This window comes from Eleutherodactylus coqui, chromosome 2 (assembly GCF_035609145.1).
Source record: "Eleutherodactylus coqui strain aEleCoq1 chromosome 2, aEleCoq1.hap1, whole genome shotgun sequence".
Taxonomy (NCBI): Eukaryota; Metazoa; Chordata; class Amphibia; order Anura; family Eleutherodactylidae; genus Eleutherodactylus; species Eleutherodactylus coqui.
The window spans coordinates 319312269-319333519 of record NC_089838.1 but is presented as its reverse complement, the minus strand read 5'-3'; the positions used below and the strand labels follow the sequence as shown (position 1 = coordinate 319333519).

General features: G+C 45.6%; 1 protein-coding gene across 1 annotated transcript in view; it reads right to left on the bottom strand.

The window, feature by feature from the left end:
- The window catches only part of LOC136610274 (A.superbus venom factor 1-like), a 193999-nt gene that overhangs the window by 24029 nt on the left and 148719 nt on the right, over positions 1-21251 (bottom strand). The window contains exons 31-35 of the mRNA XM_066589506.1: positions 16003-16093; positions 10954-10958; positions 6293-6333; positions 377-464; positions 125-214 (exon numbers count right to left, since the gene is read on the bottom strand). Coding sequence (XP_066445603.1) covers positions 125-214; positions 377-464; positions 6293-6333; positions 10954-10958; positions 16003-16093 — 315 coding nt within the window. The remainder of the gene's footprint in view (positions 1-124; positions 215-376; positions 465-6292; positions 6334-10953; positions 10959-16002; positions 16094-21251) is intronic.

The window sequence follows — 21251 nt, the reverse complement described above, 5'->3', positions numbered from 1 at the left end:
GCTCTTGAGAGCTCCAATCACATTTCCTAAGTCCCGTGGCCTGAAAACTATTGAAGATAGGGGAATCTCTTAAGTTTGTCCCTAAGCAGGTTTGTAAGATAGATAAATTTAATTCACTTCTCACCCGATCCAGATAGATTATCAGAGATCCTTTGTCAAATGCTCCCTTGTTTATCTCATAGTGAGAGATGTACCGGTTCACTCCTTTCTTAAGCTGGAGAAGATAATGTTCTGGTTAAGACAACAATGTACTAGTATTGATCTATAAGCCACAATCTTCGTCAAGAAATATTCACTTTTTATATGTACTACTCAATCTACATGAAAAAATGTGAAGATCTGCTACAATGCATGCTCTATATCCTTCTTTACTCACCTTATTGAGATCTTTTTCATCTGGGGAGAATCCAGTCATCATGGAAACATCAATGATGGACATGGTGGCATCCACAGGTTTGCGATGTCTGAGAATATCCCAAGCATTTGTTAATCCACAGGTTTGGATATATAGATCAGTTTGATGCCATCACTAATGTCAATGTTAATACCCAGCATATAGTATCGAACATTATAGGTTTGGTATTAAGATGTCATTATTACTCTTTCTATGTAGCAAAAGGTTTGTGGGTGACCTGTCAAGACTGGACCACAACATTGAAATCAAAAAGGTTGTCAATGTAATCGATGAGGTGGCAGTGATGATGCTATCCTTGAATTTTGGATAACAAGGGGAGGAAGACCAGCGAAGACTCGGACCTCAAGGCTGGATTATAGAAAGGCAGGTTTTAATAGACTCAGAAAGATGGTAGGAAGGATCCAATGGCTGGATGTTCTTAAGGATGGAAATGTCAAAGAAGGTTGGGAAAAATTGCAAAATGAGACTCTGGAAGCACAATTGTTAACAATCCCTAAAAGTAGGAAGAATGGGAAGCATCTAAAGAGACCAGGATGGATGAACACAGAACTTGTACACATGTTAAAAAGGAAGAAAAATATGTTTATCAAATGCAAAAAAGAGGGGGGAATATCTAAAGAACATAATTTGGTTTACAGAAACTGTAGGGCAAGTGTCAGAAAAGCTAATAATGAATTGAGGCTTGCAATAGAGGCCAAAAGCAATAAAAAAAGGATTTTGGGGGTATGTAAAAAGCAAAAAAAAGTCAAAGTTGCTATAGGCTGTTAACTGAATTGGAATGGTGATTTGTTTAACCCCTTAAAGCTACAGGGCATATAGTTACATCTTGCAGATTCGAGGTATGTGTGGAGGGGGATCGCGGGTCGATCCCGCTCCATACAATGCAGATGCCGGCTCCTTATTACAGCTGAATTCTGCCTGCATTAAGCCGCACCGCTCATTGGGGCTATTAACCCTTTAAATCCCTCGACCAATGTACTGGAGTAACATACAGCCCTGTGAAATGAGATTGCGGGTTGGCGTGTTGTTGTCATGGCAGCTGGGGGCCTTTTAAAAAAAAGGCCCCAAGACTGCCCCTGCAGAGTGCCTATCAAGTCAAGCCTGTGTCATGGCTTGATAGAATGCCTGTCAGATGGCAATATGATATAATGCCATGTCATTACATCATACTGCAGGAGAGATCAAAGCTTCGCAAGTTCTTCTCCCCACTGGGGACTAAAAAAGAAAAGTAAGAATAAGATTTAAAATGGTTTACTAATTATTTAAAAAATAAGTAAAACAGTAGAACCTCAACTAACGTCATTAATCTGTCCGGAAGCAATGGACTTTAGTAGAAATCAATTAGAGATGAGCGAGTGTACTCGGTTCGGGTGTTTTTGCACTCGAGCACCGCTTTTTCCGAGTAACTGACTACTCGGACGAAAAGATTCCAGGGGCGCCGGGGGTGAGCGGGGGTTGCAGAGGGGAGTGGGGGGGGGGGGGGGGAAGAGAGCGCTCCCCCCTGTTCCCCACTGGCAGAATTTAGGTTTTTTCCATTTTACTCCAATTAGAATTTTTTTTAAGTTTTTCAGTACATTTTATGGTACATTAAATAGTACCATTGAAAAATACAACTCGTCCCGCAAAAAAACAAAACCTCGGACATCTACGTTGAAGGATAAATAAAAGTTTTGATTTTTAAAGGCTTAGTTACACAGGCGGAGGTCCGCACGCATCAGCGGCGATCCGCGGAAAAATGTTCGCGCTGCAGATATCCACACCTGTCAAAAAAAAAGCCATATGGGTGGCAATGGAGATGGTCATGCGGATTTTCGTCCGCAGGCAGTGCAGGCGTTTTTCTGCGCGGATCGACCTCCTTAAAAGGGGGAAGTAAAAAAGGAAAAATGTAAAAAAAACAAGGCTGTCTCCTTTAGGCTCCTTCACATTGGCAAAAGTGATATCGCCACAAGATAATTAAGGCTAACTTGGGTCTTTTCTTCCCGCAATATTTGAGCGTCACCACTGTTTTTTCAGCAAAAGCATCACTGCCACTTGTGATTTTCTCGTTCTTTTTTTCACATGATTTTGCCATGATTTTTTATCACAAAAGTCAATAGGACTTTCTTATTTTTAAAAACGCATCACCTCGCATGAAAATTGTAAGTTCGTGCTTAGCAATGCGATAAAAAGGAGTCTCCATAGGGAAACATGGGAGATTAAAAAAAAAAGACAAACGCAGAAAGATAGGACATGCCGCGATTAGTTATTTGCAACATCGCATGAGTGAAAACATTTCAAATGTAAAGGAAACCATTCAAAATCATTGGTTTCATAATTCTGCATTTTTGCTCAATCTAACATCGTGCGAAAATCTCGCTATTTTCTCGCCAGTGTGAAGACACCTTTAAGGGGTTAAAACATCAAATGATGTTGAGAAAACTGAACTTTTAAATTCCAATTTTGTATCTGCTTTCTCTCAAAAACTAGATGTAACATCAACTGAACTTCTCTGTGCTATTAAAGGAATGCAGGCTATCGATTAGGTCTCAAGGTCCAGATGAATTACATCCTAGGATACTGATGGAAGCAGCGGAGGTAATTGCTGAACCAATCGCTGTGATCTTTGAAAATTCATGGAGAGCAGGAGAGAACAGGAGAAGTCCCAGAAGACAGGAAAAAGCAAATGTTGTCACTATTTTTAAAAAAGGGAAGAAGATGGATCCAGGAAACTACAGGTCTGTGAGCCTGACTTCTATACCGAGGAAGATCTTTGAAGAAATTATTAAACAGCATGTATGCAGTACTTTGATAAAAATGGAGTAATTAAACAGAGTCAGCATGGGTTTGTAACAAACACTTCATGCCAGACAAATCTAATTTTCTTCTATGAAAGAATCACTGACTGGCTTGATCAGCGAAATGCAGTAGATATATTATATCTTGACTCTAGTAAAGCATTTTACAAAGTATCTTATACCATACTTATTGAAAAAATGACCAAATATGGGATTGACAAGGCAACTGTTAGGTGGATTCACAACTGACTGAGTGATTGTACTCAGAGAGTGGTCATAAATGGCTGCACATCAAATTGGAAGAATGGGTCAAGCGCAGTACCACAAGGCTTTGTCTTAGGCCCAGTGTTCAACATTTTTATAACTCATCTGGAGGAGGAAATTGAGGGGAAAATGGAGATGACTCAAAGCTAGGGGGATAGCTAACACTAGAGAAGAGAGATTCAAAAAGATCTAGACAAGCTCGAACGGTAGATGGTGTCTAACAGAATCGTATTTAACAGGGAGAAATGTAAGGTTCTACATATGGGCAAGAAAAATGAAAAAAGCACATACAGGATGGGAGGAATTGAGCTAAACACATGTGAAAAAGACTTGGTTATACAAATAGATCACAGACTAAACATGAGTCAACAGTGTGATGCAGCAGCAAGTCAAACACAATTCTGGGATGTATTAAGAGAAGCATAGAGTCTAGATCACATGAGGTATTTATCCTCCTCTACTCTTCCTTAGTCTGATCTTATCTAGAATACTATGTCCAGTTCTGGGCATCCCAATTTTAAAAAGATAATCGAGAAACTGGAGCAAGTTCAGAGAAGAGTTACCAAGATGGTGAGTGGTCTGCAAATCATGTCCTATGAGGAAAAGTTAAAGGATCTGGGAATGTTTAACTTGCAGAAGAAAAGGCTGAGAGGAGACTTAATTGCGGTCTACAAATATCTGAAGGGTTGTCACAGTGCAGAGGGATCAGCCTTATTCTCACTTGCACAAAGACTGACTAGAAGCAATGGGATGAAACTGAAAATGAGAAGACACAGATTAGATATTAGAAAAAAAAATTGAGAGTGATCAATGAGTAGAACAGGATGCCAAGGGAAGTGTTGAGTTCTCCTTCAATGAAAGTGTTCAAACAGAGGCTGGAAAGATATTTGTCTGGGATGATTTAGTGATCCTGAACTGAGCAGGGGGTTGGACCCGATGACCTTGGAGCTCCCTTCCAGCTCCACGATTCAATGATTCTATGAAATGCAAAACTTATGCGCTGTCTGAGTTGCTCAGCACCTTTTTATTGCAAGGAGAATAGAATTCAAATGGTGCAGAAATGTCCACTTGTATCTAATCACTAACAATACACACAGACTGACTTCAAAATTTTAGGTCTTAACCCATTAAGGACCAGGCATGGTAAATATACTGCACATGGTCCTGGGCTTAAGGCACCGCTAATAGTAAAATTACGGTGGCGTTTTAGGCCTTTTGCCTCTGCAATCAATCAGAGGCAGGAACGGGTTATCAGCTGTTAATTACAGCTGATAATCCGAGGAGGAAGCAGGAGGGGTTTTTATTACTTCCTGCCTTTTCCTTCCTTGAGTACACAGCGCTCAATGAGCACTGTGTACTAGAAAGTGAAAGTAACATGTAACTTTCACTATAGGAGCCCAGGGGGGGTCATGTGACCGCCTGGGTTCCCTGCTACAGCAGAGCTGGAGGGTCATACTAGACCCTGGCCAGCTTTGCCAGTGACTAATGTCACTACAGAGGTTGCTTTTCCCTGTAACTGGGGCTCCTATAGATGCCCCAGCTACAGTGGGAAAGTGTCAAATAAAAAAATTAATTTTAAAAAGTGAATGTCTCCCAGAGGTCTTGTATGACGTCATGGGGGACATACATGGTAAATAAAACATGATTACATACACAAATAAAACATTACAGAATAAAACAATATATACTTAAAAAACAAAATAACACAAAACCGTCGCCGTACGTGCCCTGTAAACCAAAACCATACATACTATATATCAAAACATTCAAAACAAATAAAGGAACCTGTTCCCATACTTTATTTTAGCATAAATATACTAAATAAAAAATTACTATAAATGTTAAAAAAATTATTTTGTTTAGCATTTTACCCCCAATTAAACTAAACATGCAAAAGAAAGTCAGTGAAAAAGATATTTAAAAAAAAAGAAATCGCCCTTTATGTCTCTAAAAAAAAAACACAGTAAAAATAATTTTGGTAGCTAAAGGAAACAAAATAGGGCAGTAAAACTACCACATGGGTAAAATCCCTAAAAAGTGCCTGGTCCTTAACGTACAAAACAGCCTGGTCCTTAAGGGGTTAAACATGTCATGTGTCACACCCAAGCATTTGGAATGGTAAGGGAATATCTGGTCAGAGGTCTGGATTAATTTTAATGTTTTAGTGTGGGGTCTCAAATAATTTTGGGGTTTAGTCTAGAATCTAACTTAATTTTAGGGTCTAGTTTGAAATATTAACCCTTTGCAATCAAATTTTGGATTCAGGGTTTTCCTATGGGGCTTTCTCTTTCTGCCATTATACAATGACACCATCTGCTGGCTAGGGCCAGTACTGCGGTATGTGACATGCTGGAGAGGCCCCCGACAACAGAGTGGCCAGTAATCTACAGTAAGAATACCCTGCCAGACATCTTCCGACATCAGATCTATACAGCCCTTAATCAGAATGTCTTACGACGTCAGACAGTGGGTTGGAAAGGGTTAAAGGCAAGTATAATGTGAGGCACTGCCCAGAGCTAAACAAGGAATGAAGAGTGATAAGTAAATAAAGGGGTGTGGTCAGGAAACCAAACTTTGTTTGCTCTGTTCTGGGGTCTGATAAATTTTTGGGTCTGGTTTGGGGTCAGAATATATTTTTGTGTGAAGTCTGGGGTGAATACATATTTTGGGTGGTGAGTGATTGAAACAGGATCTATTGTTTAATTTCTAGCACAGTGTAGCCATAGGTTTCTGCGTTTGAAGTATTGTTGTAAGTATAAAGTTCTTTCAACTTCTGTAAAATAACTAAAATCAACTGATATATAAAGAAGTAAAGACCCATTAAGCATTAAAGACAAACCTGAAGCAGATGTTGATAGACATTGTCTCCAAAACATCCCGCTTACGTACTAGATGAAAATATAGAAGCGCATTATAATCACATATTAAAAATACACCTATATCATATACAATATATCATTGACATTCTTCAACATTTACTATAACTATCACAGGATATAGAGTCATAGAATGCTAGATTTGGAAGGGACCTCCAGGGTCATCGGGTCCAACCCCCAGCTCAATGCAGGATCACAGACAGATGTCTGTCCAGCCTCTGTTTAAAGACTTCCATTGAAGGAAAACTCACTGCCTCCTGTGACAACCTGCTCCACTCATTGATCCCCCCTCACTGTCTAATATCTAATCTGTGTCTCCTTCCTTTCAGTTTCATCTCATTGCTTGTTGTCTTTTCTTGTGCAAATGAGAATAGGGCTGATCCCTCTACAGTGTGACAACCCTTCAAATATTTGTAGGCAGCTATTAAGTCTCATAGTAACATAGTATGTAAGGTGGAATGAAGACAATGTCCATCTAGTCCAGCCTGTCTATCCTCCTGTGCTGATCCAGAGGAAGGCAAAAAACCCCAAGGGCAGAAGCCAATTAGCCCCTTTGGGGAAAGAATTCCTTCCCGACTCCCTAATGTCGGGAAGGAATTAGACTGTTCCCTGGATCAACCCCTAATAGTTCCTACCTGCCTGTATACTCGGATTGACAATTAACCTAAGATTTATATCCTATAATGTCCTTCCTCTCCAGAAAGACATCAAGTCCCCTTTTAAACTCCTCTATGGATTTTGGCATCAGCACTTCCTCCGGCAGAGAGTTCCACAGTCTAATTGCTCTTACAGTAAAGAATCCCCTTCTATGTTGGTGATGAAACCTACTTTCCTCTAATCGTAGCGGATGTCCTCTTGTTACCGTCGCGGTCCTGGGTGTAAACAGATTATGGGAGAGATCCTTGTATTGTCCGCTCATGTATTTATACATAGTTATTTGATCGCCCCTTAGCTGTCTTTTTTCTAGAGTAAATAATCTCAATTTGGATAGCCTCTCTGGGTATTGCAGTCACGTCATTCCATGTATTAGTTTAGTTGCCCTTCTTTGAATCCCCTCAAGCACTGTGACATCTTTCCTGAGCACCGGTGACCAGAATTGTACGCAGTATTCCATGTGAGGCCTGACTAGTGCCTTATATAATGGAAGGATAATGTTCTCATCCTTCGCCCCTATACCGCTTTTAATGCACCCCAAGACTTTATTTGCCTTTGCAGCAGCTGACTGGCATTGGTTACTCCAGTTTAGTCTACTATCCACTAATACCCCCAGATCCTTTTCCATATCACTTTTTCCTAGCGGTACTCCATTAATCGAATATTGGTGACATCCATTTCTCCTGCCCATGTGCATAGTCTTACATTTTTCAACATTGAACTTCATTTGCCATTTTTCTGCCCAAGCCCCCAGCTTATCTCGGTCCGTTTGTAGCCGCACATTGTCCTCTGTTGCATTAATTATATTGTATAATTTTGTGTCATCTGTAAATATTGATATTTTACTGTGCAGTCCCTCTATCAGGTCATTGATAAATATGTTGAACAGAGTGGGGCCTAATACTGAATCCTGTGGCACCCCGCTAGCGACGGTGGCCCAATCAGAGTATGAACCATTTATTACCACCCTCTGCTTTCTATCATTGAGCCAATTTTTTACCCACTTACACACGTTTTCGCCCAGTCCGAGCTGCCTCATTTTGTATATTAGCCTATTATGTGGCACGGTGTCAAAGGCTTTAGAGAAGTCCAGATATACGAGATCAATAGATTCTCCCTGGTCCAGCTTAGAGCTTACTTCATTGTAGAAACTGATCAGATTTGTCTGACATGAGCGACCCTTCATGAATCCATGCTGGTGAGGAGTTATTCCCTTATTCTCCTTGAGGTACTCATCGATGGCGTCTCTCAGAATCCCCTCGAAAATTTACCAGGCTCACTTTTGCTCCGTTTTTTGTAAATTGGAACCACGTTGGCACTGCGCCAATCCAATGGTACTACACCGGTCTTGATAATGTCTAGAAATATTAGATATAGCGGCCTAGCTATCTCGTCACTTAGTTCCCTTAGTATCCTTGGGTGTAATCCATCTGGGCCCGGCGATTTATCAATTTTAGTCTTCTTTAGTCGCTTCTGCACCTCCTCCTGCGTTAGGTATGAGATATTTTGTGATGGGTTCATTTTATTCCCCTGCATCTCATGTGGCATTTCCTTTTCGTTTGTGAATACACTTGAGAAGAAACTGTTTAGTAGATTTGCTTTCCCTCCGTCATCATCAATGATCTCTCCTGCATTATTTTTTAAAGGGCCAGTGCTCTCCCTGCAAATCCTTTTGCTGTTAATATAGTTGAAAAATAGCTTCGGGTTGTTTTTGCTCTCTTTGGCGATCAGTCTTTCTGCTTCCTCCTTGGCAGTTTTGATCTTATCTTTGCATATTTTGTTTTTTTTCCCTGTATGATTTTAGCGCTTCTTCGCTGCCTTGTTGCTTTAGTAGTTTGAACGCTTTCTTTTTTTTCATTTATTGCCCCTCTTACCGTCTTGTCGAGCCACATTGGTTTCCTTTTAGTTGAGTTTCTTTTATTTTTAAAGGGAATGAACTGCTCACATGAGGTGATTAGGATCCTTTTAAACTTTTCCCAGTTGTCCTCTGTACCGTTATTTTTGAGGATGTTGTCCCAATTAATGTTACCGATAGTAGTTCTAAGCTCATCAAATTTTGCTTTACTAAAGTTTAGTCTCTTTGTCGCTCCCTGATAAGGCTTCCTATTGAATGACAGCTGGAAGTTGATTATATTGTGGTCACTGTTCCCCAAGTGCCCCTCAACCTGCACCTCCCTTATACGTTCCGGTTTGTTAGTTAGTACTAGGTCCAGAATGGCTCTCCCTCTTGTTGGTTCCTGCACAAGTTGGTTCAGGTAATTGTCTTTAATTACTCTCAAGAACCTATCACCCCTGTGAGATTTGCAGGTTTCGTTCTCCCATGTTATATCCGGATAATTACTTAGTTGCGGTTTGACACCTCTTCTATCTGCCTTAATAGTAAGTTATCAGTTTCTTCTGTTGCTTTTGGTGGTCTATAGAAGACCCCTATCAGGATTTTGTTATTTTTTCCTCCCTGTATTTCTACCCACAGAGTTTCCACCTGTTCTTCTCCTACCCCTATGGCCGCCTGCAGACGAGCGCGTCGGATCCGGCAGCGAGAATTCTCGCCGCGGGACCCGACCCGAGAGCCTGCAGGGACGAGCGCGTACTCACCAGCGCCTGGCGGCCCCGGCTCTCTCATGTGCCGGCTGCGGCGCAGCCGGCGCATGCGCAGACCTGAGCCGGTGGCCGGGTGAGTGCGTGCCCCGCACAAAAATAGGACATGCCGCGGTTTGTTTGCCGCGCGAGATTTCGCGCGGCCAAACCGCGGCCGTCTGCATAGGAGTGCATATTGTAATGCACTCCTATGCAAACTTTCAGTGGCGGAAATCCCACGGGAAATACCGCCGCAGGATTTCCGCCCGTGTGCAGGCGGCCTATATCCTCCTGTAGCCTCGGCTTCAAGTTCGATTTGACGTACAGACATACCCCTCCCCCTTTCTGGTTCCTTCGGTCCCTTCTGAAGAGATTGTACCCCTGCAAATTCACCGCCCAATCGCACTTATCATCCAGCCATGTTTCCGTAATTCCGACTATATCATAATTTTCATCAGTCATTCTCGCTTCAAGCTCACCCACTTTACCAATCAGACTTCTTGCATTCGTGGTCATACAATTTATATCGTTTTCTTTGTTTTTTAAATTTGTTTTGTTGCTATTCGTACTTATGGCTGATCTATCAGTTCTAACTGTACTAACCCCACCCCCTGCTCGACCCCCATTCCCTTTGCTTGGACCTGGGTCGCTAGTTACACTGGCTACCCCACTATTTCTCATTTTACCCTCCTCCCCAGTCCCTAGTTTAAACACTCCTCCAGCCTTCTAGCCATCTTTTCCCCCAGCACAGCTGCACCCTCCCCATTAAGATGCTGCCCGTCCCTACGGTAGAGCCTGTAGCCGACAGCAAAGTCAGCCCAGTTCTCCAGGAACCCAAATCCCTCCTTCTTACACCAACTCAGGAGCCACTTGTTTACCTCCCTAAGATCCTGCTGCCTTTCTAGTGTGGCTTTAGGTACAGGTAGTATTTCCGAGAAAACTACCCTGGAGGTCCTCGCCCTGAGCTTGGACCCTAGGTCCCTGAAATCATTTTTGAGGGCCCTCCATTGACCTCTAACTTGTTCATTGGTGCCAACGTGCACCATGACCGCTGGATCCTCACCGGCCCCTCCCAGTAATCTGTCAATCCGATCCGCGATGTGTCAAACTCAAGCGCCAGGAAGACAACACACTGTTCGACGATCCCGGTCTTTATGGCAGATTGCCTTATCTATCCCCCTTATAATTGAGTCCCCCACCACTAGAACCTGTCTAGCCTGCCCTATGCTCCCCGTCCTCTTCTCAATGGAGCAGTCATCCCCCTGGCGTTCAGAGGGCATGTCGTGCTGCAGCGGTGCTGGCTCTGTAATGGCATCGCCCTCATCTGCCAACGTTGCAGACATGTTGGGTTGTGCCAGTTCAGGACTAGCCTCCCTGGATCTATTCCCTCTACGCCTCCTTCTATCTGTTACCCAGCTTCTTGCCTGCTCCCCCTGCTCTTCCGTAGCACCATCCGCCCCAACCTCTACCCCAGCGAGTGTCTGCTCAGTGAGCAGCAAACTCCTTTCCATGTTGTCAATGGCTCTCAGTGTTGCCAGTTGCTCATTTAGATCCAGAATTTGGGCTTCTAAATGTGCGACGTGCACGCATCTTGCGCAACAGTATGCACCCTCGATCGGCTGATCAAGGACCGCATACATTACACAAGTAGCACACTGGATGGCATTGCCAGGCATGAAGCTTATCCTAATGGGGATCTAGAATTTACTTGTGGAAGTAGTGAAGATAGACTTGTTCACACTCCGCTCACACGCTGCTGCAACCGCTCACACACTGCTGAAACCGCTCAACCGCTCACACGCTGCTGCAACCGCTCAACCGCTTACACGCTGCTGCAACCGCTCTCACGCTGCTGCCTCTGCGCAACCGCTCACACGCTGCTGCCTCCAGGCGCAACCGCTCACACGCTGCCTCCAGGCGCAACCGCTCACACGCTGCTGCCTCCGCGCAACTGCTCACGCACTGCTTCAACAGCTCAACCGCTCACACGCTGCTGCAACCGCTCTCACGCTGCTGCCTCTGCGCAATCGCTCACACGCTGCTGCCTCCGCGCAACCGCTCACACGCTGCTGCAACCGCTCACACGCTGCTGCAACCGCTCACACGCTGCTGCAACCGCTCTCACGCTGCTGCAACCGCTCTCACGCTGCTGCCTCTGCGCAACCGCTCACACGCTGCTGCCTCCGCGCAACCGCTCACACGCTGCTGCAACCGCTCACACGCTGCCTCTCCTCTCAGCCTTCTTTTTTGCAAGCTAGACATTCCCCGATCCTTCAACCATTCCTGAAGACATGATTTGCAGACCGCTCACCATCCTGATAGCTCTTCTCTGAACTTTCTTCTTTAGATATTCCCCCCTCTTTCAATTTGGTAAAGACATTTTATTTTTTTGCATGTATGCAAGTTCTGTGTACATCAATCCAGGTCTCTTTTAAACGCTTCCTATTCTTCCTTCTTTTAGGGATTGTTAACGATTGTGCTTTGAGAAACTCATTTCACAATATTTACCAACCTTCTTGAACATTTGTGTTCCCGAGGACATCCAGCCATTGGATCCTCCTGCTATCTTTCTGAGTCCATTAATATCTGCCCTTCTAAAATCTAACCTTGAGGTCTGAGTTTTCTCTGGTCTCCTCCCATTGTTATTCAAAATTCAAGGATAGCATGATCACTGCCTCCTAAGGCCCCAGCCACCGTTACTTACTCAACCATTCCCTCCCTGTTGGTAAGAATTAGGTCTAAGATAACAGATCCCCTTGTTTTCTCTTCTTCTTTTGAAAGATAAAGTTGCCAACAAGAGAGAATAAGAAGTTATTGGACCCATTAAGTTTGGCTCAGAGATTCCTAAATGTCTGGATAGTTAAAATCTCCCATGATCACTGTGTCGTGCTTTTTTGAGAACTTGACCATCTGATGTAGAAAGAGTTCATCCATAACTTCTGCTTGTCCAGGGGGCCTATAATAAAAACCTACAATAGTGTCCTTTCTGTTGTTCTCTCCCTATATTCTTACCCAAACAGTTTCTACAGAACCCCCATGCTCTGAAGCTTGAATCTCTCTGGAGATGTATGCTTTTCTAACATACAGTGCAATACCTCCTCTTCTTTTATAAGGTAGTTGCATATAAAAGTTTGTATTCTTCAAGCCTTGTATTCCAATTATGTGTATCATTCTATCAAGTTTCTGTTATGCCTATACCATCATATTTCTCTTCCTGTGTTAGGAATAGAAACATGATGTTCTCATTCAAGCTATATGACCAGATTACATTTTAAAAAGTATTTGATCATCAACATATTAGTTCAGAGGATATCCATGAAAATGATTATTTATGGGCCTAAATCAACCTCCCTCAAGATGGATTAAGGTTAGATGAGGCCTCTAGTTCAAACATCTGTGTGACTCAAGGTACCACTAGTTCACAAAGAATTGTTAAATTCTTAATCTATGACTAGCTCACACACAATTAGTAATTCTTGGAAGGAAAATACTGATCTCCATCTAATAAAATGATGAGCAGGATAATACATTTTTTTTAGAGATGAATCAATGTAATCTTCAGAATGCACCAAAAATGAATTAAGACCCAAGACCATGTCATAAAAATCATTGAGACCCTGGAGCAGACCCCAAATAAATTCAGACCTAAGACAAGAACCTTAAAGGGGTTCTGACACAAATAATGTTTTTATGCTTTAGCAGCCATTGTTCCCTGGTCTGCCTAATGGACCCAGGGAACCCATGGGTTAATGGCTGCTAAAGCATAAAAATCTTATACTTACCTGTTCTCCTGTTGTTGTTGACATCGGGGGGTCATCTCCCGGCAGCATATTAGCACTTTCTGCTTAGGTTAAGCAGCCTGACTAGAGCCACCTGATTGGTGCACGTTGTGCAGTCACGTGGTGCCGAAGAGCCAATCAGGTGGCTCTAATCAGCAGCGCTGCTTAACCTAAGCAGAAAGTGCTAGTATGCCTCCCGGCAGGCAGTCTTCTTCCTCCAGCAGCCGCGCCGCTCCGGGATCGCGCGCATGCGCAGTGGAGAGGTGCCCTCTGACAGGAGTCAGGACGGGCCGCGTCTCCACTGCGCATGCTCAGCACTCCGGAGTTCAGCAGGACGGACGGGCCGCCCACAGCAAGCACTGTGCGGTCCGTCCGTTCACCTCGGAAGTGCCTGACGGACGGACCAGAGCAGGAAGCGGTCTTTTTGACCGCTCCTGCTCTGCTTTAAAGGCACAGAAGAAGATGCCGGCTGGAGGGGACATGCCTGGCGATCGGGCCAGGCCAGGCAAGGTGAGTACAATTTTTTTTTTCATGTCAGAACCCCTTTAAAATACAACCCAATTGCAAAGAAGTTGGGACAATGCGTAAAATGTAAAGAAATGTAAAGAAAGAATGCAATGATTTGGAGATCTCATATTACCATATTTTATACACCATAGAACTTACCAGAAGTAGAAAGTGAGACATTTTTCCATTTTATTAAAATAATTAACTTATTAAGAAATCAATAGCAAGAAAACATCTCACAGACGTTGGGGCAGGGCCATGTCTACCATTGTGTAGCATCCCCTCTTTTTACAACTGAACTCTTCTATACCTCACACCGGAGCCCATAATTTAACCAGACCCCTGACAAAACCCCAGAATCAATTGAGACCCCAGACCAGGCCATCAAAGTAATTCAGACCTTAGACTCAAAAATTAATTGAAGCCAAACATGAAAATGAATTCAGACCCCAAAACAAATGGCAATATCAATTGAGACCCCAGACTAGAAACTAAAATTTACTTCAGACACAAAACCAGCTTCCAAAATAAATTGAGACCTTAAATCAGATCCCAAAATTGTGACCTCAGATCTTACCCCTAAAATGAATAAACATCACACATCAGAGCAAAAAAAAATACTTAGACCCCAAAGCAGACCATTTGTTTTCTATTTTTGCGCCTGGCTTTGCTTCATCTCTAGGCTCTGTCGCACATTAAGTCCTCTCACCAACCAACATAAGGATGTTGTATGTGGCAAAGCCTGGAAGTGAAAAGGACCCATGAGTGAATAGAAGTAAATAAGGGGTTTGTGAGAAGGCCCTTATTACTTCCTGGGTGGTATAGATGTTAGATTTGCGTGGGCTAGTGAGCACAGGGCACTCATGAACATTACCATGGATAGGGGACACCAGGTGAAACACCTCTCCCTATCTTCTACAAAGGAAGCTGACCACACCCACGCCTGGGAAGACAGCTTTATGTGTACTGACCTACAGTGATTGGCTGACTGGAGACACACACACTCAGCCAGCACAATGCCCAATACCTGAGCAGGAGAGCTCCAGAGAACCTGTAGTCTAACAGATCTCAGGAGACAGACGTGACCACAGGCCTAGCCAGCACATACTCTTTGTTCCTTCTCTATATTCTAGCCTTGAACACTTCTTTTTTTAATTCTAAGAATTTTATTGGATTTTTTAAAATAAAGGTTATAAAGTCTTATAAAAAAAACATGTATATGACCTTACATCTTATATGCCAGGGTACAATAATTATACAGAATCTGCAGATATAAAAATGGAGTGCAAATCTAGATTTCAAGATAGTTTGTCACTGGAGTAAAAGAGACCTTAAACAAAGGAGTTAGAACAGTTAGACCAGTTAACAACAGAGCCCATCACTGTTTATATCCTATAGCTTAAATAAATAAGTCAAAAAATAGGAGCAGGACAATAGTGTTAGAGCTGGACCAAAATCAACATCAGACCATGGTGTGCATCACTTCAAAGAAGGTCCTGATGCTGATAGGTGTCCGAATTGTGTGTATACCCCCTCACCAAAGTCCTGAGGCTAACTGCTATCAGAACTGTGTGTGAGTCCACAATGGAGGAAAGACCAGGAGCAGTAAAGAAGGGGTTTTGGAAGAAGCCTCCTTATAATCCAGCCATGATCTCTTCCTGGGGCCAGTATAGAGCCAGACAAAGACCTGAAATATGTGTCGCCAGATCCATCAAACATTAGATTGTTGACAGATTCCACCAAAAACTGTCTGGATCTGCTAACACATCTCACAGTATATCTACATCCATCTTAAAGGGATTTTCCACATTAAATCACTGATTACCTATCCTCAGCATGGATCATCAGTAGTTGATGGATGAACTTCAACCATCTTGCTGCTCTGTCAGTGTTTGGAGCCGATATGTTACAGGACACGCACAGCTTTCCCTGAAGTGGCCCAGCATGGTCTTTCAGGTAAAGTTCCTAGTGAAGTGAATGAGAACTTTGTCTACAATACCAAGTTACACCACTACAGAGAGAACGGAGCTGTGTGATTACTGTAATTTATTGGCTCAATACACTGACATAGCAACCCAATAAACAGCTGATCAGCCGGGGTCCTGGGTAGCGGACCCCAGCGGACAAATATTCCAAGGAACACGTTTCACACTTACCAAGAGGTTCCTTACGTACGGTGACCGACAGGTCAAAGTTGTTGCATTCTTTTTCCATTTCTGTCTCAATCTCATAGTAAGTGGCCATCACCTAGACAAGAAATAATCATCAACATCCATGTAGAATTGGGGTCGTTAAGGATTAGAAAAATAGCTGCTTTTTTTTTTTTTTTTTTTAAAAAGGCGCCACCTGTCCATGGGTTGTGTTTAGAGATGAGCGAACGTACTCGTCCGAGCTTGATATTCGTGCGAATATTAGGGTGTTCGGGATGCTCGTTACTCGTAACGAGTACCACGCGATGTTCCGGTTACTTTCAGTTTCCTCTCTGAGACGTTAGCGCGCTTTTCTGGCCAATTGAAAGACAGGGAAGGCATTACAACTTCCCCCTGCAACGTTCAAGCCCTATACCACCCCCCTGCTGTGAGTGGCTGGGGCGATCAGATGTCACCCGAGTATAAAAATCGGCCCCTCCCGCGGCTCGCCACACATGCCTTGTGACTTAGCTGAGGGAAAGTGCTGCTGCTGGTGCTGCTGTAGGGAGAGCGTTAGGAGTCAGTGTAGGCTTCAAGAACCCCAACGGCCCTTCTCAGGGCCACATCTACTAGTGTGCAGTACTGTGTTAGCACAGTATTTCTTTTTTTTTTTTGTCCAAAATTGGACCTGCAGAGCATTGCGCCCAGCAATAGGGACAGAAGTGGGGGTTAGGCAGGGAGAGTGTTAGGAGTTAGTGTAGGCTTCAAGAACCCCAACGGTCCTTTCTAGGGCCACTTCTATCCGTGTGCAGTACTGTCCAGGCTGCTGTTAGCAGTGTTGCATATTTTTTTTTTTTCTCAAAACCGGCTGTGCAGAGCATTGCACCCGGCATTAATACTACAGGGATAGAATTGTGTAGGCAGGGCCAGAAGACATACATTATTCATTGAATACACGCAGTGGGGTCTTCCCTTTGCTAAAAAGGAAAAAAATTATATTTGGCCAGCCTGTGTCAGTCCTAAGGTCTGTGTGTACGTGTGTGCTGCGTGTACAACGTACAAAAATCAGACGCAACCAGCTACGCTTTACTGCAGCCTAGCGCCATTGTCTTTCCTGACTGGCAAATACCTGCTCTGCTAGAGTTAATAACTCTGCTACACTATACTTGTGTGACACTTTTTGAGGGCCACACCACAGATATTAAACTTCTTGTTTTTCATTGAATACACGCAGTGGGGTCTTCCCTAAGCTAAAAAGGAAAAAAATTATATTTGGCCTGCCTGTGTCAGTCCTAAGGGCTCTAGGTACGTGTGTGCTGCGTGGACAACGTACAAAAATCAGACGCAAGCAGCTACGGTTGAGTGCAGCCTTGCGCCAATTTCTTTCCTGCCTGGGAAATCAAATCACTGGTAATACAGCATGCTGAGGGGTAGGGGTAGGCCTAGAGGATGTGGACGCGGCCGAGGACGCGGAGGGCCAAGTGAGGGTGTGGGCACAGGCCGAGCCAGTGCGGTGGCCAGGGGTAGAGGCAGGGCCAGACCGAATAATCCACCAACTGTTTCCCAAAGCGCCCCCTCGCGCCATGCCACCGTGCAGAGGTCAAGGTGCTCTACGGTGTGGCAGTTTTTCACAGAGACGCCTGACGACCGACGAACAGTGGTGTGCAACCTTTGTCGCGCCAAGATCAGCTGGGGAGGCACCACCAACAGCATGCGCAGGCATATGATGGCCAAGCACCCCACAAGGTGGGACGATGCCCGTTCACCGCCTCCGGTTTGCACCACTGCCTCTCCCCCTGTGCCCCAACCTGCCACTGAGATCCAACCCCCCTCTGAGGACACAGGCACTACCGTCTCTTGGCCTGCACCCACACCCTCACCTCCGCTGTCCTCGGCCCCATCCAGCAATGTCTCTCAGCGCAGCGTCCAGACGTCGCTAGTGCCACAGTTTGAGCGCAAACGCAACTACGCCGCCACGCACCCGCACGCTCAAGCGTTAAACGTGCACATTGCAAAATTGATCAGCCTAGAGATGCTGCCGTATAGGCTTGTGGAAACGGAGGCTTTCAAAAGCATGATGGCGGCGGCGGCCCCGCGCTACTCGGTTCCCAGTCGCCACTACTTTTCCCGATGTGCCGTCCCAGCCCTGCACGACCACGGCTCCCGCAACATTGTACGCGCCCTCACTAACGCGGTTACTGCCAAGGTCCACTTAACAACGGACACGTGGACAAGCACAGGCGGGCAGGGCCACTACATCTCCCTGACGGCACATTGGGTGAATTTAGTGGAGGCTGGGACAGAGTCAGAGCCTGGGACCGCTCACGTCCTACCCACCCCCAGAATTGCGGGCCACAGCTCGGTGGTGGTATCTGCGGCGGTGTATGCTTCCTCCACTAAAGCACCTTCCTCCTCCTCCTCCTCCTCCAACGCAACCTCTGTCTCGCAATCAAGATGTGACAGCAGCACGTCGCCAGCAGTCGGTGTCACGCGGCGTGGCAGCACAGCGGTGGGCAAGCGTCAGCAGGCCGTGCTGAAACTACTCAGCTTAGGAGAGAAGAGGCACACGGCCCACGAACTGCTGCAGGGTCTGACAGAGCAGACCGACCGCTGGCTTGCGCCGCTGAGCCTCCAACCGGGCATGGTCGTGTGTGACAACGGCCGTAAGCTGGTGGCGGCTCTGCAGCTCGGCAGCCTCACGCACGTGCCATGCCTGGCCCATGTCTTTAATTTGGTGGTTCAGCGCTTTCTGAAAAGCTACCCCCACTTGTCATACCTGCTCGGAAAGGTGCGCCAGCTCTGCGCACATTTCCGCAAATCCCACACGCACGCTGCCACCCTGCGGACACTGCAACATAGGTTTAATCTGCCAGTGCACCGACTGCTGTGCGACGTGCCCACACAGTGGAACTCTACGCTCCACATGTTGGCCAGACTCTATGAGCAGCGTAGAGCTATAGTGGAATACCAACTCCAACTTGCGCGGCGCAGTGGGAGTCAGCCTCCTCAATTATTTACAGAAGAGTGGCCCTGGTTGGCAGCCATCTGCCAGGTCCTTGGAAAATTTGAGGAGTCTACCCAGGTGGTGAGCGGCGATGCTGCAATCATTAGCGTCACCATTCCTCTGCTATGCATCTTGAGAAGTTCCCTGCAAAGCATAAAGGCAGATGCTTTGCGCTCGGAAACAGAGCCGGGGGAAGACAGTATGTCGCTGGATAGTCAGAGCACCCTCCTGTCTATATCTCAGCGCGTTGAGGAGGAGGAGGAGGAGCATGAGGAGGATGAGGAGGGGGAAGAGACAGCTTGGCCCACTGGTGAGGGTACACATGCTGCTGGGCTGTCATCCTTTCAGCGTGTATGGCCTGAGGAGGAGGAAGAGGAGGAGGAGGAGGATCCTGAAAGTGATCTTCCTAGTGAAGACAGCCATGTGTTGCGTACAGGTACCCTGGCACACATGGCTGACTTCATGTTAGGATGCCTTTCTCGTGACCCTCGCGTTACACGCATTCTGGCCACTACGGATTACTGGGTGTACACACTGCTCGACCCACGCTATAAGGAGAACCTTCCCACTCTCATTCCCGAAGAGGAAAGGGGTTCGAGAATGATGCTATACCACAGGGCGCTGGTGGACAAACTGATGGTAAACTTCCCATCCGACAGCGCTAGTGGCAGAAGGCGCAGTTCCGAGGGCCAGGTAGCAGGGGAGGCGCAGAGATCAGGCAGCATGTACAGCGCAGGCAGGGGAACATTCTCCAAGGCCTTTGCCAGCTTTATGGCTCCCCAGCAAGACTGTGTCACCGGTCCCCAGTCAAGGCTGAGTCGGCGGGAGCACTGTAAAAGGATGGTGAGGGAGTACGTAGCCGATCGCACGACCGTCCTCCGTGACGCCTCTGCCCCCTACAACTACTAGGTGTCGAAGCTGGACACGTGGCTTGAACTCGCGCTGTATGCCCTGGAGGTGCTTGCTTGTCCTGCAGCTAGCGTCTTGTCAGAGAGTGTGTTTAGTGTGGCTGGGGGAATCATCACGGATAAGCGTACCCGCCTGTCAACCGACAGTGCCGACAGGCTTACACTCATCAAGATGAACAAAGCCTGGATTTCCCCAGACTTCTCTTCTCCACCAGCGGACAGCAGCGATACGTAAGCAATACGTAGGCTGCACCCGCGGATGGAAGCTACGTTCTCTCTCACCATCCAAAACGGGGACATTTCTGCTTCATCAATCTGTGTCTAATATTCCTCCTCCTCCTCCTGCTCCTCCTCCTGAAACCTCACGTAATCACGCTGAACGGGCAATTTTTCTTAGGGCCACAAGGCTCACTCATAATTTTTCTAAACAATTTTTATATGTTTCAATGCTCTTAAAAGCGTTGAAACTTTAACTTGAACCAATTTTTCGTTAAACTGGGCTGCCTCCAGGCCTAGTTACCACTTAAGCCACATTAACCAAAGCGATTAATGGGTTTCACCTGCCATCTTGGTTGGGCATGGCCAATTTTTTGGATGTACATTAGTACTGTTGATACAGCAATTTTTGTGGGCCCTCGCCTACAGTGTAATCAAATGAATTTTTAGCCCACCTGCATTACAGCTGACGTTACATCCGCTGTGTTGGGCAATGCAATGGGATATTTTTGTGTATCGCCGGTGGGTTCCAGCGAGCCACCCATGCTGTAGGTGCACACGGAGTTTAACCTACATCTGTCCACTTGTAAAGAACCCCAGTCTGACTGGGGCATGCAGTGTGGGCCGAAGCCCACCTGCATTAAGCACGACATTGCTACCTCAGCTGTGTTGGGCACTGCAATGGGATATTTTTGTGTACCGCCGGTGGGTTCCAGGGAGCCACCCATGCTGTAGGTGCACACGGAGTTTAACCTACATGTGTCCACTTGTAAAGAACCCCAGTCTGACTGGGGCATGCAGTGTGGGCCGAAGCCCACCTGTATAAAGCACGACATTACTACCTCAGCTGTGTTGGGCAATGCAATGGGATATTTCTATGTACCGCCGGTGGCTTCCTGGCACCCACCCATGCTGTGGGTCCACAGGGAATTATAAATGCATCTGTTTCCACTTGTAAAGAACCCCAGTCTGACTGGGGCATGCAGTGTGGGCCGAAGCCCACCTGCATTAAGCACGACATTACTACCTCAGCTGTGTTGGGTAATGCAATGGGATATTTCTATGTACCGCCGGTGGCTTCCTGGCACCCACCCATGCTGTGGGTCCACAGGGAATTATAAATGCATCTGTTTCCACTTGTAAAGAAC